The 27698-nt window shown below is 51.1% G+C and overlaps 6 protein-coding genes across 6 annotated transcripts; 4 read left to right on the forward strand and 2 right to left on the reverse strand.

Moving 5' to 3' along the window:
- The first annotated feature begins 1412 nt into the window (after positions 1-1412).
- On the forward strand, positions 1413-5374 carry BO70DRAFT_346125 (PLP-dependent transferase). Its single transcript, XM_025541526.1, has 6 exons — positions 1413-2517; positions 3013-3181; positions 3299-3649; positions 3804-4374; positions 4470-4794; positions 4940-5374. Exons 1-6 carry the CDS (start codon positions 1504-1506, stop codon positions 5252-5254), a joined length of 2745 nt encoding a protein of 914 aa, XP_025394671.1. The 5' UTR covers positions 1413-1503; the 3' UTR covers positions 5255-5374.
- A 184-nt stretch (positions 5375-5558) lies between these two features.
- Positions 5559-11996, reverse strand: fma-PKS (polyketide synthase fmaB; the record flags this gene model as incomplete). The annotated part of the gene is made up of 6 exons (XM_025539727.1): positions 5559-10546; positions 10592-10715; positions 10761-11155; positions 11201-11220; positions 11265-11499; positions 11555-11996. 6 exons carry the CDS (start codon positions 11994-11996, stop codon positions 5559-5561), a joined length of 6204 nt encoding a protein of 2067 aa, XP_025394672.1.
- A 1494-nt stretch (positions 11997-13490) lies between these two features.
- On the forward strand, positions 13491-14111 carry BO70DRAFT_400952 (uncharacterized protein; the record flags this gene model as incomplete). Its single annotated transcript, XM_025546964.1, has 1 exon — positions 13491-14111. One exon carries the CDS (start codon positions 13491-13493, stop codon positions 14109-14111), a length of 621 nt encoding a protein of 206 aa, XP_025394673.1.
- A 172-nt stretch (positions 14112-14283) lies between these two features.
- On the reverse strand, positions 14284-17733 carry BO70DRAFT_400953 (uncharacterized protein; the record flags this gene model as incomplete). Its single annotated transcript, XM_025546965.1, has 6 exons — positions 14284-14654; positions 14702-15482; positions 15533-15645; positions 16292-16408; positions 16481-16532; positions 17572-17733. The coding sequence occupies 6 exons, from the start codon at positions 17731-17733 to the stop codon at positions 14284-14286; spliced, it is 1596 nt and encodes a 531-aa protein (XP_025394674.1).
- A 96-nt stretch (positions 17734-17829) lies between these two features.
- On the forward strand, positions 17830-18735 carry BO70DRAFT_374849 (uncharacterized protein; the record flags this gene model as incomplete). The annotated part of the gene is made up of 1 exon (XM_025544994.1): positions 17830-18735. One exon carries the CDS (start codon positions 17830-17832, stop codon positions 18733-18735), a length of 906 nt encoding a protein of 301 aa, XP_025394675.1.
- Positions 18736-20120: 1385 nt separating this feature from the next.
- On the forward strand, positions 20121-21630 carry BO70DRAFT_356633 (uncharacterized protein; the record flags this gene model as incomplete). Its single annotated transcript, XM_025541942.1, has 3 exons — positions 20121-20324; positions 20437-20566; positions 20624-21630. 3 exons carry the CDS (start codon positions 20121-20123, stop codon positions 21628-21630), a joined length of 1341 nt encoding a protein of 446 aa, XP_025394676.1.
- Between the last annotated feature and the right edge of the window lie 6068 nt (positions 21631-27698).

Raw genomic sequence — 27698 nt, forward strand, 5'->3', positions numbered from 1 at the left:
TAGCCCGAAGGATCATTAGTACTCCGTAATATCTTAGGATCCACCAGTCAGCTCTCACCTGCCACCCTTTCCTACTGTGGCCAGGTGCTTTAGCGTGCAATCCCCACAGCGGTGACAAATTATAATATAAGCATGATTTGCACGGAGTAGTTCGGGCAGGGCAGGGCAGGGCAGGGAGATGGTCCATAGCTAGACTAGACTAGACTAAGTAGATACTAGAATAGATAGATGACAGTTCTGCATAGTGATATCACAAATATGGGGTGTGGGTAAGTGAAGTTGTCAGTACTGCAAAATATCTTTTATTCGCCCGATGCAACCCCCCCACCCCCCAGAAAAGTCCAGTGAGGAGGAAAGGAAAACCAGGGCTCGACGCCACATGAATAGTTGCTGCCTAATATGCAATCATAATGAGCGCGCGCAGTTCCCTGCTTTTGGGCTATCTGCGATTGAGAGGCTGACACCGACCCACTGCGGTTTGTGGCTGAGACTATCCTATCTATCTACGGAGCACTATCTGGATTATCTGCATTCTGGACTATTCTAGGACGGGAATGGACCGGACTAAACTAGACTAAACTGGACTGGACGGACGGGAGCCGGATACGAACCGGATGCGAACCCCGGGCGTTTGAAGTCGTTGGCAGTTCCTGGTTGGCGGCTGGAACGGCTTATCCGAGCCATGGCCGGCTTTGTGCAGTGTGTTCTTGCTTTGACTATGGGATTGGAATTGGAAGGGGACGGGCTAAGGATCATCCTATCTCTATCTCGGGGATCGGAATAACCCGATGGTGTACGGAGTAGAATGGGAGACGTATGTAAGTACTAAAATAGGTCCTGCGGGTTCTCCCTTGCAGGCCATCCATCCGCACACAGACAAACCTTTGTTTGGGTTGTCAGTTTTGCCAGAGAGTTAATGCAGGTGTATAAATAGCGCGGGTGGGAAGAAGCAAGAATGGCTCGGGTTTGGGCCGGATATGCGAGGCGCGGAAACCACCCGACACACCCTATCAGAGGCTTATGATTGACCGAAGGAAAATTATATCGATAAGGTAGTAGTAGTGCGAGATGGGAGCAGGGATTGTTTTGTTGACATGCAGAATTCAGACAGGCTGAAAATAGACCAGATTTGTCCCTACTCAGTCAGGTACTTGCCCACCGACCCTGCCTATGTGCCATCCATCTTCTATCACAATTCGGAGCATCACCACCACATCCCATGCCAGCCCAATAATTTCCCTCCCGACCGCGTGGTGAAACACCCGACCGGGACCGACCGTACGACCAGAAGCTTCGAAATGAGCCGAGCCCAACCGGGCGGGCTCGATAGGCTCTGACTCACATTCCCGACGTCTTTATTCCCGACGGGAAATCCAGCCCTCATTCCCCCCATTTCCCCCCCCCTCAAACACCAGAAATCCAAATAAATCCCAAACTCAATCGCCAGCCTTTTTCCCTTTTCCCTTTCTTCTTTCTCCAGACACATATAGCAAACAAATCGCAATGATTACCAAACTCACCGCCCCCTACAGCTTCCTCGACGACTACAGCGAGGGCGCCCACCCCCGGCTGCTGCAGTCGCTGCTGCGCACCAACACCAGCCAACAAACTGGCTATGGCACCGATGAATACTCGCACGAGGCCCGCGAGCTGCTGCTCTCCCACATGCATGCCTCCGACGACGAGGTCGCCATCCACTTCGTCCCCAGCGGTACTGCCGCCAACCTGATCTCCATCGCCAGCTGCCTGCGCCCCTACGAGGCCGTCCTGGCCGTCCAGACCGGCCACATCCTCGACAAGGAGGCCGGGGCCATCGAGGCCACCGGCCACAAGGTCATCCCCGTGCCCGCCGTCCAGGGCAAGATGACCCCCTCCAGTCTCGAGGCCGTCCTCGACCGCAACACCTTCTTCCCGCACATGGCCAAGCCCCGGCTCGTCTACATCTCCAACGCCACCGAGGTGGGCACGATCTACTCGAGACGAGAACTCGCCGCCCTGTCCGAGACGTGTCGACGGCGGGATCTCCTGATGCTGGTCGATGGCGCGCGGCTGGGCGTCGCGCTGAGCGCCGAGACCAATGACCTGACGCTGCGGGATCTGGTCGACAGCGCGGACATCTTCTGGATTGGCGGGACCAAGATGGGGGCCTTGCTGGGCGAGGCCATCGTGGTGCGGAAGAGCCTGGCCGAGGGCTTCGAGTTTCACATCAAGCAGCGCGGGGCGTTGCTGGGGAAGTCGCGGGTGATGGGCGTGCAGTTCGCCGAGCTGTTCCGCGACGGGCTGTGGTTCGAGCTGGCTCGCCATGCCAATGCCATGGCCGCGCGCATCTCCAAGCAGGTCGAGCGCATCGGGTGGGGGCTGGCGGCGACGACGGAGACGAACCAGGTGTTTGTGGTGGTGCCCGAGGGGCTGGTTGGGATCTTGGAGGAGCGCATCCGCTTCTACGAGTGGGAGCACCGCGACGATGGGGCGACGGTGATTCGGCTGGTCACCTCCTGGGCGACGGATGAGGTCGAAGTGGACCGTTTCTGCCAGTGGCTGGAGACGCTTGTATAGACGAAGACAACTACTACTACTAGTAGTACTAGTACTAGTACTACTTACTACCTTAATTTTAATATGAATAATGACCTGATGAGAATGTGACTCAACATGACATGATCTGACCTCTGCTGACAAGGAGAATCAAGTATTGGAGACGACCGAGAATATGCCGTGAGTCATGAGATAGATACTGCAATGTTGGTGTCATAAAAACAAAGAATGGAACGGGCCAGAAGGGGGATAACGTTATGGGATCCACTCTTTTTGAAATCTTCATCACATTCCCGAGCCATTCTGGCCATTCCCGAGCAAACTCCCCTCACTCGTTCTCCTCATTTCATTTCATTCCCTCGTTCTCCGCACAGCTCTCCCCCCACCATGCGCCTGTCCATCTCCTGCGAGAGTTGCCGGTACGAGTCCCCTCTGGCTGTCCCTCCAGTCCAGCCCTAACTTGCCAGACAATCCAAGGTCAAGTGCATCCACGAGGGCCGCCCGCCGTGTCGCCGCTGCCACCGACTGCAGCGCGACGAGTGTGTCTTGACCGACCCGCGCACTCGCCCTCGCACCCCGCGACGCCCATCCCACGCCGCTGCATCATCTCCATCTCTATCCCGATCCCGACCATCCCGACCATCGCGTCCCCTCGACACGCCCCGATCGCGATGCACCCAATCCTCTCCCAACACCACCATCACGATCCCTCCCACCCCTACAGCTCCAGCTCCAGCTGCAGCCACTGCCACTCCATCCCCAGCTAACCCCATCACCCCCCTGCCCCCCGCCACCCTCATCGCCGCCTGTGACGTCTACCGCAAGAAATTCCCCGTCGTCAACTTCCTGCACTACCCCTCGCTGATCGCCGACCTGTCCGACCCCCACCCCGTCGCCGTCGAGCCCGTCTTCCTCGCCGCGCTGCTGTCGCTGTGTGTGCGCTTCTTGGATGATCCCCTGCTGGCCCCGTCCGAGACCTACGCCGAGTATGCCCGCGCCCAGCTGGCCCATCGGGCTTTTGAGGCCCCGTCGCTCTATCTGGCGCAGTCGCTGGTTATGATTGCGTTGTATGAATGGGGATCTGGCAGGCCGTATCGCGCTTGGATGTATAGTGGTGTGTTTTTCCTTTGCTCTTCCTAACCCTTTACTCTACTTCCTCTCAATTCTACCTTTTTGTTTTCTATCTCTACTCCACCCTCAACCCCACCTCCCAAACAATACCCTCTATCAAAAATTAATACTCCAGGCTAATGACAATGACAATGCAGGAATGGCAACCTACATGATCCAATCCCTCCTCAAAACCGCCGACGACACCATGGAACAACCCCAACCCCTCGACCAAATCACCTACGAGCAGCTCGTGCGCACCTACTGGTGCTGCTTTGCGCAAGACTGCGAGCTCAGCTCCGGCGCGCGCCAACACTTCGCCCTCTCCTTCCGCCACATCTCCGTGCCTCTCCCCAGCAGCGACGCCGACTTCACCTTTGGCAAGGCCTCTCCGCGTCTGATGCCCTCGGATATGAGTCGCGGCTCGCCGGTCGCGAGGAATTTGACTATCGATCGCGGGCTGACGATCGTGACTCGCGGGTTTGATATCTTTGTGAGGATACTGAGGTTCGCGAACGAGAGTCGCCGGGGGAGAGCGAGTGCGAGAGGCCAGGGGGAGGGCGAGGAGCCTGCGTCCCTCAGGACGTGGGAGACGTTGAAGAGTGAGTTGGATGAGTGGCGCGGGTTGCAGGATGTTACTGTCCGCTATCCGGAGACGAGTGCCCAGGCGCATGTTGCGTTGGGGTATGGCGAGTTGTTTGCCTATATTAATCTGGTGTATTTTATGAGGTATCTATCCCTCCTGATTCTCCCCTCCTCTCCCCCTCATCCCTCCCCTTGATTTTTTTTTTTCCTGTTTTTACCTAACGGTTCATATCGGATAGTATCCTGTTCCTCCACCGCGACCGCTTCCTCTCCACCCCCAAATCCGCCCCCGACGTCGCCGACGGAGAGGAAGACGCCATGGACCACCTCTTCGCCATGGCCCAGCACATCGGCGCCATCCTGGCCGCCCTCGAGGCCTCCGCCACCCCGGTCATCACGCCCTACGCGGGGTTTAGTGTGTTCGTGGCCGCCCATATCAATATGTATGGCACCGTCTGTCCGGCACGATACCCCGGGGGGTTGGGCCGCGCGGAGTACGAGAAGAAGTTGAATTTCGAGTATCTAGAGCGGTTGTGTCGGTTTTGGGATGTGGGGGAGAGTTGGGTAGCCCTCCCTCCCTTTCTTGTTTTATCTTTGTTCCTGTCCCATTCGTCTTTCGCACTCCTCTCTACAGATTTCTTTCCCTCGTCTCGTGTGTCCTGTTTCCATTGCACGAATCATCATGCTGAGATACGAATAATCAAACTAGTGGCGAACCCTCCAAGAAGCAAACCGCTTCTACGAAACCGCCCGCTCCACAGCCTCCCACGGCCCCTCCGCCGACCACCTCACCCTCGCCGGCACCCTCGACGAGTACGGCGACATCCGCGTCTCGCGCCCGACCACCACCGCCGCCCTGGCGGAGGGAGACGCCGGGCTGCGTCGCGTGTCTGTGGCCGAGTTGACGGAGCCGCCGGAGCTGCATCTGCATGATCTCGAGGCGGAGATGTTGCAGTGGCCGTTTCTTGACCAGAACTGGTCGCTTGGGTTTGATACGGGGTTTGATGCTTGGCCGGGGGTTTGAGGGTGACATTGTCTGGGTGGTGTTGGTATTGGGGTTTGAAGAGGGAGCTTGCTGGGCAGGGGATTGGGGTGAAGGGTGTTCCTGTCTATCGATGCGTTGCTTTGCTTTTATGCCGAAGATACCCGATGAGTCATGATGGATGGATATCACGGTGAACATGGAGGTGATGATTTGTGCGATGCAATGATTCTTGATCGTCGGTCTACTGTATATATTCCTGCGACTCAATGAAACCACGCGATATGAATAACAGCTAACTGAATCCTCAATCTATCAGAATCACAATCATAATCATAAGTCATAATCACAACTCCTCACCCCCCCCCCCAGATCTACTCCCCAATCGACTCACCACCCCCTCCCCCAATGCAATCAGACTCGCCGCCATCACAATCTCCTTCGTCTTCAGCACCGCCCCCATCTCCGCCCGGATCCAATTCCTCAGCTCCACTGCCGCCAGCGAATCCAACCCGTACACCGACAGCGGCTGTCCGGGCTCCACCTGGTCTTCGTCCCAGCGGAGCATCTGCGCCAGCCGGAGACTCAGTGCCGAGAGACAGGATTCGAGTAGGCCTTGCCGCGTTTCTGAGTGGAGGATGTTCTTGAAGGTTTGTATTGCGGTGGTGAGCGGGTCGCTTTTCGCTGCGGCGGGGGTATCGCCCACAAAGAGTCGGCTGAAGCGCAGGTCGAAACGCAGGCCGGATTGTTCTGCGTCTTGCGGGACACGGAGGCCTGTGATGAGCTGGGATATATCATCATCACCATTGCGTTCCTGCGCCTTCCCCCGAGCCTGGTGCTGTATCTGATACCCCACCGCGACATCCACAATCCCCAACAACCCCCCCTCCGTAATGCCCACCACCTCCACCGACCCCCCATGTCGACTCGTCAGATCCTCCGACCCGGCCACGACGCCCACATCCTCCACCACCCCCAGCGCCACACTCATACACCGTTCCCCCAGTCCCCGTCTATACCCCGCAAACGCATCCATGAAACAATTCGCCGCCGCATAGTTCGCTTGTCCTTTACTCCCCACCACGCTGGATATGCTCGATAAGAGGAGGAAGAAATCCAGCGAGAGCCCCTTCTCCATCGCCACGTTGTGCAGGTTCCATGTTCCGTGGATTTTGGCTTCCAGCGCGATGTGGAATTCGGTGCTTGTCATCGTATCGTAGGGTCGGTCGTGCAGGTGCATTGCACCGTGGATTATTCCCCTGAGTGGGGTGGGGGATTTGCTGAAGGCGCGGCGGACGTCTGTGATTCTGGTTATTGAGCCGGTTAAGGGGTGGGTGGTGCTACCGAGGTGGTGCAGTTGGTGGAGGATGTGTTGTGAGCGAGGGTCATTGCATCCGCTTCGGGAGAGGATGATGATGTGGCAGGGCTGCTGGCTGGCCAGGTGGAGGGCGATGCTCCCGCAGAGGCCTTTCAGGCCGCCGGTTATTAGGTAGGTGGGGACGGGGTTGTTGCTGTTGGGTTTGGTGGTGGTCGTGGTGGTGATAGTGAGTGGAGGGTGTGTGAGATTGGTCTGGGGATGCAGGTCCGGTACCAGAGCACAAGCACTGGCATCCTCGTTCGCTGTGACAGCGCTCTCCATCTCGACGTGTCTGTCTGCCGAGTCAAAAGTACCATCTAATAGCTGGGAGGACATCCCGTCCCCTCGCAGCCCGGACAAAAAACCATCCTGTACAGCCAGACGCTGCAGCCCCCCCATCGCCTCATCCAGCCTCCTAAACGGCTCCACGCGATGCACATACACGACCCCATCCCTCTCCGCGTACTCATTATCCGCGACCCAGCGCGCCCTCGGCCGCTCCAGCTGCGCCAGCACATGCACCACAGCCTGCGCCGCAAACGGGTCATCGCGTCCCTCCACGTCCAGCGCCATGATCGTCGCAGAGGGATCCTCCGATCGGATAGACCGGAAGAGGCCCCATACCAATGCGTTATCGGGCTCCGTTACGTGCTTTTGCGCCCCCTGCGTCACCCAGAGGAGCTTGCAGCCAATCGTGATGAGTCGGTGGAGGCAAGCCCATTGTTCGTCGGAGACTTGCGTGAGGACGGGGGCGAAGATCTCGTCGATAATCAGGACCGTGCTGGACGGGGGGATTTCTAGGGCGGGACAGGTGTGTGTGATTATCTCCCAGCCGGCTTTAGTGAGGGTGGTGCACATGTCTGGGGGCAGGTGGTTGGGTTCGAGGAAGACGATGTGTACGGGTTTCGGGGTGGTGTGAATTTTGGGGGTGCAGAGGAAGTAAGGACTCTCGTTGTAGTGAATTGGCACGATTTTTGCAAAGCCCAGCCCGCTGTCTATTTCCGATAGAATAGCGAAGAAGCCGTCCACCCGTCCGGCGATTAGGACATGGCCGTCAGATGAGAGGAGGTGCTTGCTGGCTTCGAGGGCAAGGCGGGTTTCGTCTTCTGAGGCGGCTTTTACGATGATGAGGTCGAATTTGTGATCGAAGCTCATAGCTGTGATGTTTTGGGCGTGGAACGAAATATTCTTCTCGCTGCCGTAGCGCTGTTGGAATTGTCCAACTTTCGCCGCATCTGCTGACACGAAGCCGTATCGACGGTGTGCAAGTCGCGCTGGACCGTGGAACCAGATACTCTCGTCGTCTCCCCAGCCGATGTCGATTTCCAGGATATCCGGTGCTTGTCTCTGACCTGCAGCTAATTCCAGGACGGTTGTTACGGGATCCTCCGACCGCAGACGGGGGATGCTTTCGCGAGTCAGCGCAGTGATATCTGGTATCCAGAGGTCCCTTGTCAACCACTGCGACGCTATCGGGTCGATGCCCAGATCGAGTGGTTGATAGGATACACCCTCCATTTCGACCAGCAGGGATCCAGTGGCATGATCGTAGAGAGATGCACTGCCCGAATGGGTATCCTGACGTCCAAGCCCCGAGTACACGCCCGCAACAGCCAGTCCGGTATCTGACCGCTCGCCGCTCGGGTTGATGATAACATTTTGAATTGTGGACGGGACGAGCGATTCCCGAAGACGAGCGCGCATTCCGGCGCACATCACCGGTGTGATGGCCTGGAAGATGCCCTCCAACGCCGCGGGATGAATCGGGTACAGTGACTGCGGATCATAGGGAACGGGGGGATCACAAAGCGCTACCAGGGACCGACAATGACGCATCCCTGCTCGCGTCTCGACCTTTTGGAGTCGTCGGAATGCCGGCCCGTGATCGAAGCCCGTCTCGGCAAATGCCTTATCCCAGAGATGTCCCGGTGTTGTATGTTCGAGGGGACCACGGTCGCTTTCCGATGCTGTTGTGGCAACTGGATCCTGGATACGAATTTGTCCGCTCGCGTGTTCGGTGGTCATATCATCCTGCACCGACAAGACGAGGAACTCGTACCACCCCTTCGACCCACGCACGGGATGCATAGAAAGATGCATCTCCGACTCGGCGTCATTCTGCATAACAAGGCCCCCCTCGAAGCGAACATCCCGCAGCCGATAGCCCAGCTCATTCACCCCCACCACGGCCGAACCCTTTTCTTTCATCATGCTGATCTGGAACATCGCCTCAACCGCCATGGCAATGTATCCCGATCTCGGAAATTCCACTTTGCCCCCCACGCGATACTCCTGCAGCCATGGCACATGCGACAGGTTCGCCATCTTTTTAAATGTGGGCGCGTGCCACGATGTCCCGAGGACTTTGCTGCCGAGCAGGTCGTGGTGCACGAACTTCTTGAACCGCCAGTCCCGGCTGGCGGAGCATTCCGCCCAGTATTTCGTGGTGTGGTTCCAGCTGTAATTTGGGAGGTCGACGATCACCAGTGGCGGTCGGGGTTCTGCATCCTCGTTTACTTGGGCCATGTCGATTGGGAGTCCGGCCAGGTAGAGTTGGCCTGCTACTGCGAGCGTTGCGTTGATTGAACCGTTCCCTCGACTTAGAGACGGGATGTATCTCTTGTTGGACGGAGTGTCAGATAGACTACTCAAAATCTGGGAGATAGGCCCCTTCAAGGCCCCGCTCGGACCGATCTCAAGCAGAAAGTCGATGGACTCTTCGGATATCATCGATTGCACGGCCTCGTTAAAGCGAACGGGCGATATCATGTTGGATTTCCAGTATGCAATATCAGGCGATTGCCGCTGTTTTGTGCCGGAAACAGAAGAGTACATTTTAATGGTGTCCGATGCCTCAGCGTAGGATGTGGGTGGCAGGTCTTGGACGAGAAGACGCTCGTACGTTTCTCCGATCTCGCTCATAAACGTGGAGTGATAGGCCATATCCACCTGCAGCATCCGCGCAAAGGCCCCGGCCTTCGTCAGTCTCTCCTTGACCTCGTGGAGTGAGCTGGCAGTCCCCGACAGGGTGACGCTGTTGGGGCTGTTGTAGCACGCGATCTGAACATCTTCCACGTCTTTGATAGAATGCGAGACTTCATCTGCCCCCAGGCCGACAGCCAGCATGCCCAACGGGGCACCATGACGCCGGTCCTTGGATGCTTGACCCCGATGATACGCGACCACGATTGCCTCCGCCTCAGTCAGATAGCCAGCTGCAAATGCAGCGGCGATTTCGCCCGATGAATGGCCGACAACGGTCTTCGGGGTCACTCCCCAGCTCCGAAACAGCACAATCAAGGCAATCTGCAGTGCTGTGACCAGTGGCTGACTGTACTCGGGCTGTTGGACGTGTTCTGCACTGCGGGGCTCGGTCAGTTCGTCGTACAGGGACCACGCAGGCGGGTTGGCCAGGCATTGCAAGACGCTATCCAAGTTTCGAATGGCCGCGCGTGCCGGCTCGAAGACCTCCATCAGCTCTCGTCCCATCTCTGGCCACTGCGCTCCCTGTCCGGTGAAGACAAATCCAATCTGTGGGTGGCGGATGTTCTTCTTCCCGTATACGGCAGGCGGGAGCTGGAGGTGCAGTTGGTCGGAGACGATGTATGCCCGGTGAAACAGCTGGCTTCTTCGGGTGCCCAGTGTGTAGGCAAGATCGCGCAGTCGAAGGCTGACATCGGCCTTATTCAGGTGTTGGGTCATACTCTCTAGGTAGGATCTGAGGGACGTCTCGTCGTTGGCGGAAAAACAAAGCAGGTACGGTCTGCTACCCCCGTCCCCGGCTTCCAGGGCTTGGGCTCGGTGGGACCATGTATAAGCTGCCTCGTAGTCCTGAATGACAGCTGCCGGTTCATCCATGACGGCGTGCGAGTTCGACCCGCCGAACCCGAAACAGTTCACGCCCACCCGACGGAAAGGCATACTGGGGAAGTCCGTAGCCTCCCGACTGACCTGCAGTCTCAAGGTTTGGAAATCAACTGTCGTTGTTAGCTCAAACCACAAACACCCGTGGTGAGACATACTGTGAGGGTTGGGCGTAAGAAAGGTTGGATTTCCCGGGATCTGCCCCGTCTGCAAGATCATCACTGCCTTCATCAATCCCGACAGTCCGGCCGGGAGCTCCGAATGTCCGATATTGCTTTTGATCTAGATCCGTCAGCCACATTCTCCCGATCATCCGAGATGCCCCACCGATCCCATGAGTAGCGGTTGATCCGCCGGTCTGGACGCCGCAAAGACTGACGACGCTCCCGTGGCCTCGACTGGGTCTCCGACCAATGTCCCTGTTCCGTGACACTCCAGGTAGCCCGTGAACGAGTAGTCGGTGATATTTGCATTCGCGTATGCTTGCCTGACCACCGCCGCTTGGCCTTCCGCGCTGGGTGACGCAATCCCCGGGGTACGGCCATTGTGGTTGTTCGCTATCCCCCGGATGACCGCTTGGATGGGATCGCCAGCCTGCAGCGCGTCATCGAGACGCTTCAGGATGACCGCATTCGTCCCTTCCGCCCGCACATAGCCATCAGCTTTGGCGTCAAAGGTATGGCAGCGGCCAGTTGGAGAGTGTGTGTTCCTAATCGAGCCGACTACATTCGTGAGCCAACGTAACATGGAGGGTTTGATCTACCTACCATCGCAACCATACTCCGGACTTCTACCGTCAGCGTCGTCCCGATCAATGAGGGACAGACTCACTTCAGAATTAAACTCGCCGCCGCGATGATCGCCCCGTTAATCTCGCCGTTGTGCAGGGCTTTGCACGCGATGTCCATGGCCACCAGCGAGCTGGAACAGGCCGTGTCCACCGGCACACTCGGGCCCTTGATGTTCAGGAAGTGGCTGACCCGATTACTCAACATCGTCGCGGCGACCCCCAGACCGACACTCGGTGGCCGTGAATCCGGGTCTCGGGCGAACAAATCCCAATAATCTAGCCTGTCAGAAGGTCCACCGCCATGTTAACAGACAGAAAACGGACTGCCTACCTCCAGTGTGAGCCCCGACATAGCACCCATAGTTCTCCCCCGACAGCGCCTCCATCGGGATGCCGGCATTTTCCAGCGCCTCGTAGATGACCTCCAGTAGAATCCGCTGCTGCGGATCCATCGACACGGCATCCTGCGGCGCGATGTTGAAGAACTTGGCGTCGAAGGCCGCCGGATCGACCGTCTCCATGAACATGGCCCCCGGCGGCCGCATGGTTCGCGGCTTGCCCGACCCGTCGAAGTGGCCGCGCTGGTGAAAGCGCGACTCCGGGACGGCTGTTTCGGCCACGCCCCCTCTCATGAGGAACTCCCACAGGCAATTGGGCGAGTTGCTGCCCCCGGGGAGTCGACAGGCCATGCCGACCACGGCAATCGGCTCCTGGACGAAGCGAGTCGACGCCAGACTGGTGGGCGAGTCGGAGGTCTGGGGCGTCAACGCCATCGTGCAGACGTTGCCTGGCTTCTTTGAGACGATGCAAGCAGGATGGATCGAGGATCAAATTGTTCGTTCTCTCCAGGAGCCTAGCAGGCGTTGCGTCCAGGTGGGGGTTAAAAATCGAACGGTGCCCAGCTGACGCAGTGACCATGCCGGTGGTCTGTGTTGGGTTCTCGAGGGCGCCTCGCAGATCCATCGGACCCTGGCGGCTCATGATCGCCCGACCCCAGGCTTCGTGGTTCCTTGCGTCGCCCTTGCGCGCCCTCGAGGCGGTCTACCTTCGCGGACAGTATACGGAGAGAACGAGGGGTGATCCATGGTGGCAGACACACCGCTCCTGAGGAATTTATTCACGACGACAGAACCAGAGGGAGACAGCAGTAGTGGTGGCCGTTAAGGTAGCCAGGCTCGCGGCTATGCTGTTGGCTGCAGGGTACCAGGGCAGCAATTTGCACGCCGTTCACGAGGGGGGATTGGGTTGTGGCGGCTGCGAGGGACGAACTCTCGGGTGGTCCCTGGTTGCCGTTCCTTCGTCTGCCATCCAAGATAGATGGATGGATGGGAGATAGCGGGCACATCCGACACGGACACGGTTTAATATCGTCCTGGCACGCGAGTCGGGTCATCAACGTCAGCCCACGCGTGACTCGGCCGTCACGCGATACTAGCGCTGGTGTTGCCGCATCTCGTTCGCGGAGATGGGCCGGCCTCTGAAATGTGGTCAGGCGAAGAAAGGACTACCGAGTTGATAGAGGAAGTTGAGTTGAGTGGGTGATGAGGGAGTGATGGAGGGAGAGAGTCAGTCAGTGAGAGTGAGAGTGAGAGGGAGAGAGTTTAGTTGTTGGGTTGCAGCCCCAGGCGGACAATCTCCGGTCAGGCAGGCACTTAATTCCAGTCACTAAAGTACTCCGTACTTCTCAAGGCATCATTCTGAGGCACCCGTTTCACCCCCCTCGTACCTCAGGCATCACTTCCAGGCACCGCATTCAGGCACCACTTCCAGGCATCATGTTCAGGCACCCTCTCTACTCCGTAGGCACTAAACACTACATGACAGCCTCAGGCAGGGGCCCTCCCCCACCAACCCGGATCGGGCTAGCGTCCCCCCTGCGCGTGTTTATTAATATTCTGTCACCCAAAGTTCACGAGAGCGAGAAAGCGAGAAGCTTCAACTTCCACAGCAGAGATGCTGTCATTGCCATGCGATGGATGGACTGCTCTCTCTCAGGCCAACAGGATTCCCTCGACGGAGTGGGTGTCAGACGGAATCCGCTTTCTCCGAGGGAGGCACTAGACCAGAGCAGGGGAGGCCCAGGGGAGCTCCTCCCTCACCCTGAGCTGCCTGAGCTGCCTGAGCTCCTCCTGCCCCTATCCATCCATCCATCCGTCATTTTAATTTATTCCCCCATCTAATATCCTCCATCCTTCCAGCCCACTGCCGGTCTCTCCCTTCCATACTCACTCCCATTCAGTCTTTTTCTCCCCCCCAAATCCCATCCAATGCCTTCGTTTTTCACCCGCCTACGCACCCTCTTCGGAGGCCCCTCCACGCCCACCGGCCCCTTCCCCAAGATTGGCATCATCGGCGAGGACAGCGTCGGCAAGCTCGCCCTCCTGCGCCATCTCAGCGACACCCCCATCAGCCAGTACACCCCCGACATCAACGTCCGCAACGCCGAGGCCCGTCTCGGCACCAACCACCAGCTCGGCTTCGACTATGTCGTCGTCAACCTCAGCGCCAACGGGCCCCGCCGCTGGGTCGAGCTGAACGCCTCGCTGTACGCCGATTCCGACGCCCTCGTCGTCGTCGTCGACTTCTTCAACCCCGCCGAGCTGGACACCCTGCGATACCATCTGATGCTCTCCGTCCGCGGCGGCGGACGGGGCAAGCTCGACTTCTATCCGACCGTCAAGAAGGGCATTCCCTGGCTGGTGCTGGTCAACTTCAAGGCGGAGCCGTTGGTGGGTCTAGACTCCTGCATTCCCGAGACATTCCCGAGGGCGAAGTGTGCCCACCAAGGGGGACAACCGGCTGATTCATGGTCGCAACAGAATAAAGACGAAGCCAAGGAACAGGTGGACCGGTTAAAGTTGGACGAATTGGGCGCGGACTGGGTATGACGTCGTCGTCTCACCCATTCAGGGTGACACCCCATGGCATAGATCTGACATGTGCAGGATTTCCGGTGTGTCGGCACCGCGACCGGCGAGGGCATCGACGAGGCCATTGCCTGCCTGCGCAAGAAGTTGAGCGCCGCCCCGTCCGAGCCAAAGTCCGATGGCAAACTCCCAGCTATTCCCGAGGACCAGCCGATTGCCACGCCAAAACGCCCGTTGTCTCCCCCGACTCCCCTGTATCCGCTACGTATCGGCACTCGCGGAAGGTCCTCCACAGTGACCTGAAGAACCCCTGCCGCTTCTCTTCCTTGTACGCCGCCCCGAGCAGCGGCTGGATCGCGCGCGTCGCCTCCTCCGCCCGGTAGAAGGGGATCCGCGGGAACAGGTGGTGGACGACGTGGTGGTCGATGATATCGTGGAAGAAGTGCCGCCCCATCAGCCCGAAGCTGCGGTCGACGGTGCCGAGCGCCCCCTTGGTGAAGCTCCAGGCGTCTCCGGAGTAGTGCGGGATGGTCGGGTGCGTGTGATGCATACAGGTAATGGCCACTGGTATCGTGAGCGCGGTCTCGACAATGCAGGGGGCATATCCTGACCGATCCAATGATGGACCCACACATAGGGCATGAAGTATAGCAACAATACATTGGCAACCCCGACCATGGTGCCGACCTGATACAGGAACCCTCCCATCAGAAGCAGCCCGAGGTCCGACACGACCACCTGCCACCGCTGCTCCAGTGTGAACAGCCGGCCGTGCGGGTTGAAGTGATTGAGCGCGTCTCCTTCTTGAGCCCGCCCGCGGCCAACACTATCTTTGCCCCCCGAGCTGTAGAGGAAGATGTACATCTGCCATCCGGCCAGCTGGTGGCCGACCAGGGTCAGCAGAGTAAGTAGCGGGGCATCTTGGCCCAGTTCTTTCAGCGCGGGGATATCAATTCCCTTTCGCGACGCATACTGCTCCTCCGTTGGCGGCACAAAAACGGTATCCTTCTCCATATGCCCTGAATAGTGATGATGTCGCGCGTGGGTGATCTTCCATGAGAAGTAGGGGACCAGGAGGATAGAATGCAGCGTCCATCCGAGGGCATCGTTCAGGCGACGATGCGCCGAGAAGGCACCGTGGCCGCATTCATGCGCGATGATCCAGATCCCCGTCCCCACCAGACCCTGGCAGAAACCGTACGCGACCCATGCGATCACGCGGAGCTGGACTGTCGGCAGGTGTGGGATCTGCAGAGCGCCGTACACCAGGGCTGTAGCATACACGGCATCGCGGGCGAGGTATGCCAGCGACTCGAGCAATGAAGGTCGAAAGCACGATGCGGGGATGGCTTCTTTCAACTCCTTCAAACTGGGGCTTTCTTCGGAACTGTTCTGCTCTGCTGATCAGCATCTTCAGCGACAGCAGACCTACTGATGGTTACCTGATTCATTTTCAGTGTCTCGGTCGTTATTGCGTGTAGGCTGGACCCCTCAATAGTGTTCGGTAAGGGCCATAAATACCTGAGGTTTGATGTAAACCTCCCCACATCGACATCTGTGGCACCGACGTCAGTCCGACCCCGCTACTGGCGTGATCCTTCTGGTTTCCTGTCAAGTGGGGAATCATGCAGGTTCCTGTGGGCTTAGATTCCCTGTCCTGGAAGGAGGAATAAGGTTGCCTGTCCGTGGCATCTTAAAGTTTACCTTATCGAAGCCCAGAATGATCCAAACCTGCCATCTACATGCTTCCACGACCACTCAGCTCAATTCGGAGACTTTTCGATGGAGCTTTATAAGTAATAAGCTCCGGCACTCTAGACCCCTTCAATATATACACATACAGTGGGCTCGCATGCTCGATCAAGGTTTCATATTCCTGACTCGGCCACTTCGATCCGGCTGGGTTAGTTCTAGCGGAAGCTTAAAGCCAACTCCTTTCTTGCCCCTGTGCCAGTCGTTACCATTAGTTGGCGAAAGAAAGTCCATTTGCCGGGTGATTCAGTCGCAGCCGGCTAGACCATTGGACTTGGCGCCACACGGACCCTCTGACGAAGCAGATGCGCATCGCCTTACGGTTTGGGTAAGACCTTTCGCTCGAACACCGGCCCCCCGAGTAGTCGTACGTATGATGAAACTGGCGCTAATCAAAAGCAGCACTCACGCATGAAGAAGTTGAGCAACCCCTTCTCTGTCACTCTCACTCTGTGGGGAGCCCGTCTGGCGGTAAAAGGTAAACCCGTTATACGAGCACCAGGGTTTGAAATCCCTGATCTGAGATGGATCGACCTTGTCAGGGGACCGTCCCTGTCCCTGGCTGCCTGGAGTTGGACCGCCGGAGTCAGAGTGGGCAACACCCTTAACCCTGTCCCTTCTTCAGGGCTCGCCCTCACCGAGGACCCGGTCCGGATATCGACTGACGATTGGCCATCCAGCAATTTGCAGCTGAGTCGTCAGTCCGGCCAGGGCTCTGAAACCCCGATACCAATTATACAAGGGCATAGATTGCGGTGCGGGGCAGAGTGTTGCATTTGAAAAGCAGAGTACGTATCCTTCTAGAAGGCGCAGACAAGTGCCGGGCTGTGTATCTAGGCGATTTGGCGGGGATCCATCGCGACGTTCAGTCTGCATTTAAGAACTGAGAGACAATTGCGCGGCATCGGAGGGGCCCGATTGGCCTGCTGTGACTGGCCGCGTCCGTCGCCTCAAATTAAGGTTAAGCCATCTGGGTTTTCTGCTGGAGTCTTAACTCTTAACAGCAGTTGTCCTGCCAGAGCCGGCGATCTTGGCGCACCGCCGGCCCCAACGGGCATCGCCCATCCACGTAACAGCCAATGAACCACACCACAATCGGGCAATAATGTCCCCCGAGTCGGGAGGGACCACGGGTTGCCTGCCCCCCCGTGGCTGGGTGTGAGAAAGTGGTGGCGCATTTGTTTCATCGGGACGCACCGAATGACTGAATACCGCCTGTTGCCATTATTACGGGCAGCGGTGGTGCGTGGCTGGTAGCACTAGACGAGGCGATCGGCCGTTGAAATTACCAGCCTTCGCCAGGAGAACGCTCAATAGTCGAGTGGGTGGCAGAAAGATTCTCGCTGCCTGGGCTAAAGTCTTTTCCTTATCGACGGGTGTGGTGGGGTTCCGTGCCATCCAACTCCCATCATCCAATCCATCCTGCTGATGCTATATCCGGCGCTGCAGCTGCACCGCGCTCCAGTCCACGGCCACCACCACAACTTGACAAGAGACATTGGGCATGTGGGAGAGTAAATATAGCGCTGACCACTGTCGACCCCCAAACCGACCTGCGCGCCCCTCTGCGAGAGAGACTGCGAACGAACGGACAGGCTGTGGACACCCGCCGCGTGGCCGCTTGAGTGGCCGTCGGCCCACTCCGGACCCCCGAGCCAATCGGGCGGTGCGCGGCTGTAAAAATAACAAAAATAACTGGGAAAGCCTCAGCCCTAGTTGAGGCACGTACGACGACGCTGCCCTGCGTTCCCCCAGAGGGCAGAGATTTCGGCTCTGCCATAGCTCCATCGCTCCATCGCTCGTCATGCCCTCGTCGCTTATTATGAGAGGCTGGGCCGGCATCGTTGTCCCGCGCATCATGCAAACCCGCTCCTGCGATCTCCATCTCCATCTCCGTCTCCCTTTTCTTGCTCGCTCCCCTCCATCCAACCAACCCTCCCGACACATTGCCCGCCCATCCTTGAGCTGCTGCCTACACTGCTTCACCATGCTTCTCCGCTGCCTACTCGCCCTGGGGGCGCTGTCCTCCGTCACTCTCGCCCACCCGGAGCCCGCCGCCGACCTGTCACTCCCGCCGCTGCCCCCGAACACTGCCGTTGCTGCCTTCCCGACGCCTGCCCTTGGGGACATGAGCCAGAAGCCCAAACGCTATCACCACGAATGGATTCTCCAGAAGCGCGCCACCACCACCGCTGACACGGCCACTACCACCTCGGACGACACCACCACCACCTCCACGACCGAGGCTACTTCGACGACCGAGTCCACCACCGCCGCGGCCACCACCACGACCAGCGAGTCGACCACATCCACCACATCCACCACATCAGCCACCTCGGCCTCGACCTCGAGCACGTCCACTGCCACTGCCACCACCTCAACCTCCTCCGCAACCACCACCTCCGCCTCTACCTCCACCACCTCTTCCACGACGACCACCTCCACTGCCTCCACCACCTCATCCACCAGCACCGCCACCAGCACCGTCTCCGCCAAGCAGCGTGCCCGCGACCGCCGCGGCGAGATCGCCGCCATCATCGTCTTCGGCAGCCTGATCATCGTGTTCGTCGCGCTGACCTGCTTCCTCTGCATGCGCGAGAACCGCAAGGCCCGCCGCATCGCCGCCCACAAGGCCGCCCTCGACGCCGGCTCCGACTACTCCATGGTGCCGCTGGCCGAGAATGGCGCGACCCCGCGCCCGCAAAGCGTCGCTACCAAGTTCGACCGCGCCTCCATGATGTTCGCCACGCATTCCGTCGACTCCGTCGTCTACTCCGGGCAAGACAATGCCCGGCCCATGACCCGACCTACCTCCATGGCCGCCAGCGAGACACTCAGCCGGGGCCCGGCGCCGGGGACGCCCACCGCTGAACAGCAGATGCATCATGTCTGAGACACGCAAGGGGATTAGTTTGGGTCGGGCTGGATTATCTGGGATAATGTGCGACATGACATGCAGCATGACCTACCGGTTTGGTTTGGAGTCTTCTTCCAGGGATGTCTCATGGGCTTTTCTGTCTCTTTCTCTTTTACATTTTTCTTCTTGTGTATGATTTGGATTCTGTGCTTAGCGCTTGAGCATATCTCTATCTATCTATCTCTCCTATTGTCTGTACCTTTACCCATCTGCGGAGGGGGATGTTTTTGCTGTATATCTGTCCGGCGTATCGGTGTCTAAAAAGTGACCAATTCGTCTCGGTCTTCTTTTTTTCCTTGGAGAGTGGAATCCAGATGAATAATCACACGAGATTGTCTATGCCTGCAAACCAACGACCATCACATGGTTGGAAAAGGTAATCCCTCAAGTGGCGCTAGGACCACGTGAGGCTAATTATGTGGATAGCAATCCCCATTCTATTACCAATGATATTCCCTGGTAAAGCGTTTCATATACAGGAGAGACTCTACTCCATTAGTGACTGTCAGGACCGCAGGTGTCCCATGCGAGGGTACTACCCCTTTTGCCGCAGTGGCGCTCATCAGTAATTACAATATTTCATGTTTCATCATGCTACAAGTTACTCGCCCCCCCTCTCCAGTCTTTCTATTATCAAGAGGTAGACATTGGATGGATGGGGATGATATAGATACACCTTATCCGTATATTGGATCAAAGAGTCCATGATACATACGACTTCTTATTCTCTTCCATTTTCCTGCTAGCAAGGCTGACTATGCGTGGGATTCAAAGTGGAATTTCCGCACCTGACTTAATATTTTTCCCGTGGCTTCGTGTCGCCTGCTCGAGAAATCCATCTTCTCGCCATTCTCGAGAACGGCGATCCCACTCTTGAGTATAGCCGGATTCTGTTTGCAGCCTCGGAGGGCTGTCTCGTCCAGCAGCGGGCCCGGTCGGGTAGCCCGGCCGGTGCTGCTATGGGGGAGAATTAGACCAAGGGGGAAGATGAGGGGGGGGAGTGATGGATAGCTGGTGTTCTGATTTCCTGTGGCTCTGATACTCCCTGTATTTTGTAGAATATCCCGGCCACATGATTTGTCTCTTACAAGTTGGCTGAAAGATGGGCACATCTCTTGGAGGGTCATGTCATGTCATCCCCAAGCTCATTTGTGGCAGAGTATAGGGTTGATTTGGTGGGGTGTAACTATGCATAACCCCGAGACAGATTCGGTGTAATGGGAATACTGCCATGACTGCCAGGGAATAAATAATACCATCCGCCCCCGGCCAGCCCAGTTTGGCATCCGTCAGACTGCCTGCCTGTCTTTTTTTCCCCTCCCCGTCATTCCTTCTCATCCTCTTCACCATTGCCTCCCCCCATGTCGACCGCCAGGTTCCGAGTCACGGAGCACACCATCCCGGCCTGCCACATCCGCGAGTATGCCGGTAGCACGGTGCAGCAGGAGGATGTGTTGCACCTCCACGTGAAGCAGTACACCCCGCACACCCACAGGTCCAACCCCAAGCCCGTCCCCGCCCATGCCGTCACCCTGATCGCCGCCCATGCCGTGGGCTTTCCCAAGGTGGGTCTCTCTCTCTCTCTCTCTCTCTCTCTCTCTCTGTTCTATCTATCTATAGAGAATATAGTCGAGTCCCCAATGATCAACATGGTCAATCGCCACTAACAAAACACAGGAGCTGTACGAGCCCCTCTGGGACGAGCTCTTGACGCGATCGGCCGTCCCGATCCGGGGCATCTGGATCGCCGACGTCGCCAGCATGGGCACGAGTGGCATCCTCAACGAAGACAAGCTCAGCATGGACTGTAGGCTCCACCAAACTACACGACCAGGACGGACTGCATTCCTGATCATCTAGCCAGGCTCCTGGATGGACCATCCCCGCGATCTGCTCCTCATGATCAACCACTTCCGCGACCAGATGCCCCGGCCCCTGGTGGGGATCGGTCACAGCTTCGGAGGCACCATCATGTGCGTTTTTTTACGTCTGTTGCACAGCAGCAGCTCGACTAACCCCTTCAGGGCCAACCTGGCGTACCTGCATCCGCGCCTGTTCACGGCCGTCATCTTCCTCGATCCCGTCATGCAGCGGTCCCCGCCCAACATGGGCTTCGGGTCCGATCCCCCAGGCCCCGTCAACTTCGTGCTGTGGCGCGACGACGTCTGGCCGACCCGTGCGGCCGCTGCGACTGCCAACAGGCGCATGTTCAAGAACTGGGACCCTCGCTGTGCCGACCGCATGGTGCAGTTCGGGTTCCGCGATCTGCCCACGGCATTGCATCCCTCCCTCGGCGATGATGCCGACCCGGCCAACCCCCCCGTCACTCTCACCACCACCAAACATCACGATGTCCTGGGCCAGATCCGTCACAGCTTCGACATCCGCACCCCCGACGGTCGCATCGAGCCCGATCGGGCCACCCACGCCGATCTGGATCCCACCCTCTCCTTCCTGCCCGTCTACCGCCCCGAGCCCCCTCGCACCTTACAAAAGCTTCCCTCCCTGCGACCCCCCGCGCTGTTCCTCCTCGCCGGTGCCTCCTACCTGAACTTGGACCAGTTGCGAGAAGCCATCAGAACATGTGGCCAGGGTGTCGGTGGAAGCGGGGGCAGGGAAAAGGTCAAAGAGATCACCCTCCCGAAACGAGGACACTTCTTCCCCTTCGAGATCGTCGGTGAAACAGCCGGTCACTGTGCCGCGTGGCTGGACGAGGTGATGCGCACCCATTACGACGCGGAGCGACGGTGGAACGAGGCGCGGCGAGGAATGGCCAAACGCGACCATCTGGTCCTGGGCGACGAGTGGCGGAGGGCCATCAAGCCGCCGGGGGCGTTTCGCTCCCTCAAACCACGCAAGGATAAACTATAGACCCCGGTGGCATTCTCCATCTCCTGCTTCTGGAATCCTGCATGGTACAGGTACTGCAGTCCATGAGCCTACCTGGGCATTATTGACCCGAGCTACCCAGCATGGATCAGACAGTATAGGATTTTGCGAGTTAGAAGTTCTGTTATTCCTTCAAGCCACCCCACAGAACAGTTGCGACCTGGTAGAAATGCTGTACATTCGAGAATAGAGACAGGAGACCATGGTTGTAGAGGCTGTCTGCATGAAAATATGCCCGGACGCAAGTGACCTAACCCTCTGCGCGTAAGCTATCTATAATCCTCATGCAGTACACACTTGACTGAAAGGCCCAACGGAGAGTATATCTGCTAAAGCTGCATCATCCGGGCCTTGGTTTTGATCATGGTAAGAGGGAAACCCAATACTACTGGTCGTGGCTGGTTGGGGACTGTATGTCGGCTGCAGTCTGCAGTGGTAAGAATAGAGACCTTCTGCAACGGTCATTTACATTTACATTTAATATATTAGATTAGCGTTAATTTCTTAGTGGCCCGCTAAGGCCTAATCAGGATGAACCTCTGTGATTAATTACTTGTAAGATATATAAACAAAGTACAAGCGCTAGTATTTATTATTCAAAGAATTAGGCCTAGTGTGATAATTACTAAACAGTTAGTAATCAGTAATTATTAAGAATTACTGTTTTAAGAAGACTTGAAGTTATTCAGATTATCTGTATATACTTAATAGTCTAAATAAGTATAATAAACAAGCGTGATAGGCAAGTGTAATAGACAAGTATGATAGGCAAGTATAATAGACAAGTATAATAGACAAGTATATATAAAGATCAGACAGAGATCTTGATAAAGTAATATAAAGTACTAGTAAAGTAATTAAAACAGGCTGTTTTAGAAGGCCCTAAAGGGCTTATATATATATATATATATATTTATTTATATATAAATTGAGGATATTTTCTGCCCGCTAAGACGGTGAAGTAAATATTTTTCAAACAACTCCATAGCTGATTACTAGGGGCGGGCCGCTATATTGAAATGTTAATGATAAATGTGTGATAGAATAACCCAGCTATCGGGATAAAGGTCATCGGGATGATATATTATAGTGGTTGTGAGAGTTGTGAGATCATTAATAGTGGTTCTATATCTCTCCGGTATCTATAAGATGCTGATCCCTCTGTAAGAAGCTACTGATTTTTCAAGAATCAGTCTATCTTATGAATATAGACTATCTTTATTATTATTAAATAAATATATAGTATTTTATAGTTGATTTCTTATCTAGTTAATAGGCTTTCTATTCTGATAAGTAGATTTTATTATATTCTGATTCTTCTCTTTTTAACTATCTAAGAAAGATACTATTTATTGAAGATAGTAAAGAAATAGAAGCACTCAGTAATTAAATTAATTCAGAATTCTCGCTGAATATTATTTCTACTATTAAAGAGATTTAATAGCTAGAAGATTATATTTATTAATTGGAACAAGCTATCAACTTACAGTAAAGAATAGCTTATTTTTAAAAAAATAACTCCCCGAGCGAAATCTTCTTAAGATATTATTAATCCTTCCCCGAATTGGAAAAGAAAAAAAGAGAGATTAAGTTTAAAAATATCTCTTGCTTTGCTCTGAATTTTAATCTTTAAAAATATTAAGAATAAATCACTGATTTGGAATATATATTCAGAGATATATTTAAGAAATATTTATCAGAGAAATGCAAGATTCTTGCTATTATTAGCTATATGAATCTAGTATATAGACAGAGATAATATTATTTTATAGATAATAAGAGTCCGGAAGAGAGATAATTTCTTGAGAAATTATGATCTTAGTTTAAAGATTAAACTCTTATACTGATTTAAAACGCTGTTATTCTCTAATTGAATACTATAACTTAACTTAAACAGGCTTATTAGTAATACAGCCAGAATCCGCGAGAATTTTATATTTATTTTAATATCTTAGAGCAATACTTTTCTTGTTAAGTAGAAAAGAAAAGAATCTTATTTTACTTTGCTAAGCTACTATCAAATCTAAATTATTATATTTAAGAGTATATTCTCTATCTATCAGAGAAGCAGGACGAAATAATAGCTATTACTACTTATTATTATAAACTATAAGAAAATAGAGAAAAACACAAGCGAAATAATAATTAATTCAGTAGTTATAAGCCATACAAGCGCTTCCAAGAAATCACTAGTAAAATTATTAAGAAAGATATCCTAAATTGCAGGGAAAACCTTATTAGAAAGAATAGCAATTAATTATAATACTTTATATATAAAAATATCTAATATCTTGCGAATTAATATTTTATTAAAAATAAAAGAGTTTAATCTGCTAGAATCTATTAATCCTCATCAGATTCAGAGAGAAAAGTAGAGAAGTTAAGATAAGCCCTATGATTTTGACTTCTTCACCTACAGTAGAGACTACACATTATTTTTATGTTTCTATCCGCATCCGAAACAGCCTCGAAACCTTTGCGGACCTGGATAGCTGCGCCGAAGTGGATGTTATTAGTGGCCCTACGATTTCGACTTCTTCACCTATAGTAGGGACTACATATTGTTTTTATGTTCCTATCCGCATCCGAAACAGCCTTAAAATCTTTGCGGACCTGGATAGCTGCGCTGAAGTGGATATTATTAGTTATTAGTTTGTCAAAGTCTATAATCTCTAATATGTCTTGATTACTGTGCCAAAGATTAAAGCTATTAATTAAATTATTACTTCTATCTATAATATATAGAAAGTTCCTATTACTGCTATTAATTCGCGAGGAGGCATCTATATTTTTGAACGGTATTATATAGAGATTAACCGGGACCCCCGACTGGAAGACAGCTCTATATTATTTTTAATAATTATATTTTATAATCTATATATTATTTTATTAGTATAGAATTATTAGTAATAATTTAGTATACTGTTTATTTTACTGCTTTTTATTACTTAATTTACTAAAGCAATTTAAAATTTAATAAGAGTATATATTATTATTAAGCTTCTTGAAGATATCTGGCTATCAGAAGAAGAATCTTATAATTTATTAATAAATTCTGAGATAATTTTTGTTAAACTTAAGCAGTTTTAAGATATATTTTTTATAGATTTCTTCTAACAGCTATTCTCTTATGGCCCTGTAGATTATACTATTAATATTAAATCTAATAAAATATTCTCTTATAGTTTAATATATTTCTTATCCGAAGCTAAACTTAAGATTCTATAAGAATATATTAAAGAGAATCTAAAACTAGATTAAATTTAATCTTTAAAGAGTCCTGCTGGAGCTTCTATTCTCTTTATATTTAAGAAAGATAATAACTTATATCTTTGTATAGACTATAGAGGTCTTAATAAGATTTCTATTAAGAATTATTATTTTTTATTTTTTATTTTAAAGATTCTTGACAGGATTTTGAAAAGTATTTATTTTTTAAAAATTAATATCAAGAATATATACTACTGAATCTGTATTAAGAAAGATAATAAATAGAAGACAGTGTTTTATATTTAATATAGCTATTTTAAATATATAATTATACTATTTAGATTGACTAATACTTCAGCAACTTTTCAAAACTATATATATACTATATTTTAAGAACTTCTTGATAATTTTTATATAGTATATCTGAATAATATTCTTATCTTTTTATTAGATAAGAAATCTTATATAAAGTATATTTATTAAGTTTTAAAGAGGCTTTAAGAAGCACAGCTCTATATAAAGCTATTAAAATATTTATTTTATTAATCTTAAGTTAAATTTCTGGAATATATCATCAACTCTGACAGAGTATCTATAGATTTTTAACAGATAAATAATATTATTTTGTGGCTGATTCTCAAAAATTATTATAATATTTAGATCTTTCTTGGATTCTGTAACTTTTATTAATAATTTATTTAAGATTATTCTTATATTATCTTATCTCTTACTTCTTTGCTTTATAAAATAATTAACAGGCGGAAGCCAGAAAAGATTTATCTAATCTTAACTAAATAAACTGCTTTCCACCGCCTGATTGCTGTCTTTTAATAAGTATTTTTATTAATATATTTTAATTCTATAAAACCCCGCCGTTTAGAAACTGATATATTAAAAGAAGAGATAAGTAATATTTTATTTTAATCTAATATTAAGAGTATATTTTATTTAGTTGTATTCTGATTCTATAAGTTCTCTGGCGCCGAGCTAAACTATAATACTCTAGATTAAGAGCTATTTACTATTATTTACTCTTTTAAATAATAGCAATAATATTTAGAAGGCGCTTCTTAAATAATCAAGATTCTATCAGATTATTCGAACTTGTAATCTTTTATATATTAAATCTGAGTTAATAAAAGGCAAGCTTGATAGCTTATAAATCTAATTCTCTATAATTTTATTATTAAATATAGAACAGGAAAATTAAATTCAGCAGATAAACTCTTTAGAATATTTTCTAAATCTTAAGCAGAATCTGCTTTTCAAAAGAAACTGTTAATCCTGATTTAAGTATGATTTATAGGCATATTATTTCTAATAATAAGAGATTTTGTTAAAGAAAAAACTTAGTTTAAATCTTAAGATATATAGGATTATTCTGGGTTTGATATTTGTATTATGTTGAGCTTAAAGAATCTTAATAATTAAGCTAATATAGAGACAGCTAACTGGACTGCTTGAAAGAATTTATCTTGAGAAAGATTTATTTCTTAATTTATAGTATCACAAGTGTATGCCGCGGAAGTTTTATACTTGGATATATATAATTCCAAACTTTAAGAGATGATTTTATATTTATAGAATAATAATCCAGAGATATAACAGCAAAAGACTGCTGTTTAATAAAAATAATTAGACTAAAAGTATTGAATTATTAAAATAATTGGTTATATTTATTTTAAAGATTAATATTATATTCTTTTTTCTGAGATACTATATCAGATGTTTATTAAGCTATATTATAATAATTTATTAGTGGGATACTTTGGAAAGACTCGAATAGAAGCACTGCTACGCAGAAAGTTCTACTAGAATAGATTATAGTATAATATAGCTGAATATGTCCGAACTTGTTTAATATATTAAAAAATCACTGCTCTAAAGTATTAATTATATAATAATCTTAAATTATTATTAATTTTATTATATCTTTTTATTGAATTAATAATAAATTTTATTATAGGGCTGCTCTTTATTATTTAATATAGAAAGATTATTAATGCTATTCTAGTTATTATTAATTAATTTTTGAAATACTATCTTTTTTTTATTATTCTGTTTATAATAACTGCTCCAGATCTTGCTAAACTGTTCTATAAATAGATTAAATTAATTTTCAAATCTTCAAATAAAATTGTATCTGATTGAGAATTAATCTTTATCAGTAAATTCTGATTAAATTTAGTTTATAATAGTTATATAATCTTAAGACTTTTGACTGTGTTCTATTCTTAAACTGATGGCTAAATAGAATAGATAAATTAAATACTTAAATATTATCTTCAATACTACTTCAGTCAGTATAATACTAACTGACTATTAATTCTTTTAAGTACTTAATTTGCCTGTAATAATACAGATAATATAATCACAGACTAATTATCTTATAATATTCTTTATAGCTTTTCGCCGGATTTTTATATTAGAATTAAGACTGATTCTCAGCAGCGAGAAGTCCCAGCGGTATAGAATAGGATTAAGAAACTTAGAGAAATAAGAGAATAGCTATAAAAAATATAATAAATAGCTATAAAAAAACAAAAGAAATATTATAATAAATATAGAAAGCTATTCTACTTTAAAGAAAGAGATTTAGTTAAGTTATTGACTTGGAACTTATAACTTAAAGAATTAAGAAAGCTGGCTTCAAAGTTTATAAATCTCTTTTAAATTCTTAAATATATTAAATCTCAGGTGTATTGATTATATTTATCTAAGAAATATAGATAAATCTATAATATATTTTATATCTTCTTATTGAAACCATAAAACACTGGAAGAGATTATAAAGAACTGCTCTTAATATCTAAGCTAGATAATAAAGATAAATAGGAAGT

The sequence above is a fragment of the Aspergillus heteromorphus genome, assembly GCF_003184545.1.
Source record: "Aspergillus heteromorphus CBS 117.55 chromosome Unknown BO70scaffold_48, whole genome shotgun sequence".
Taxonomy (NCBI): Eukaryota; Fungi; Ascomycota; class Eurotiomycetes; order Eurotiales; family Aspergillaceae; genus Aspergillus; species Aspergillus heteromorphus.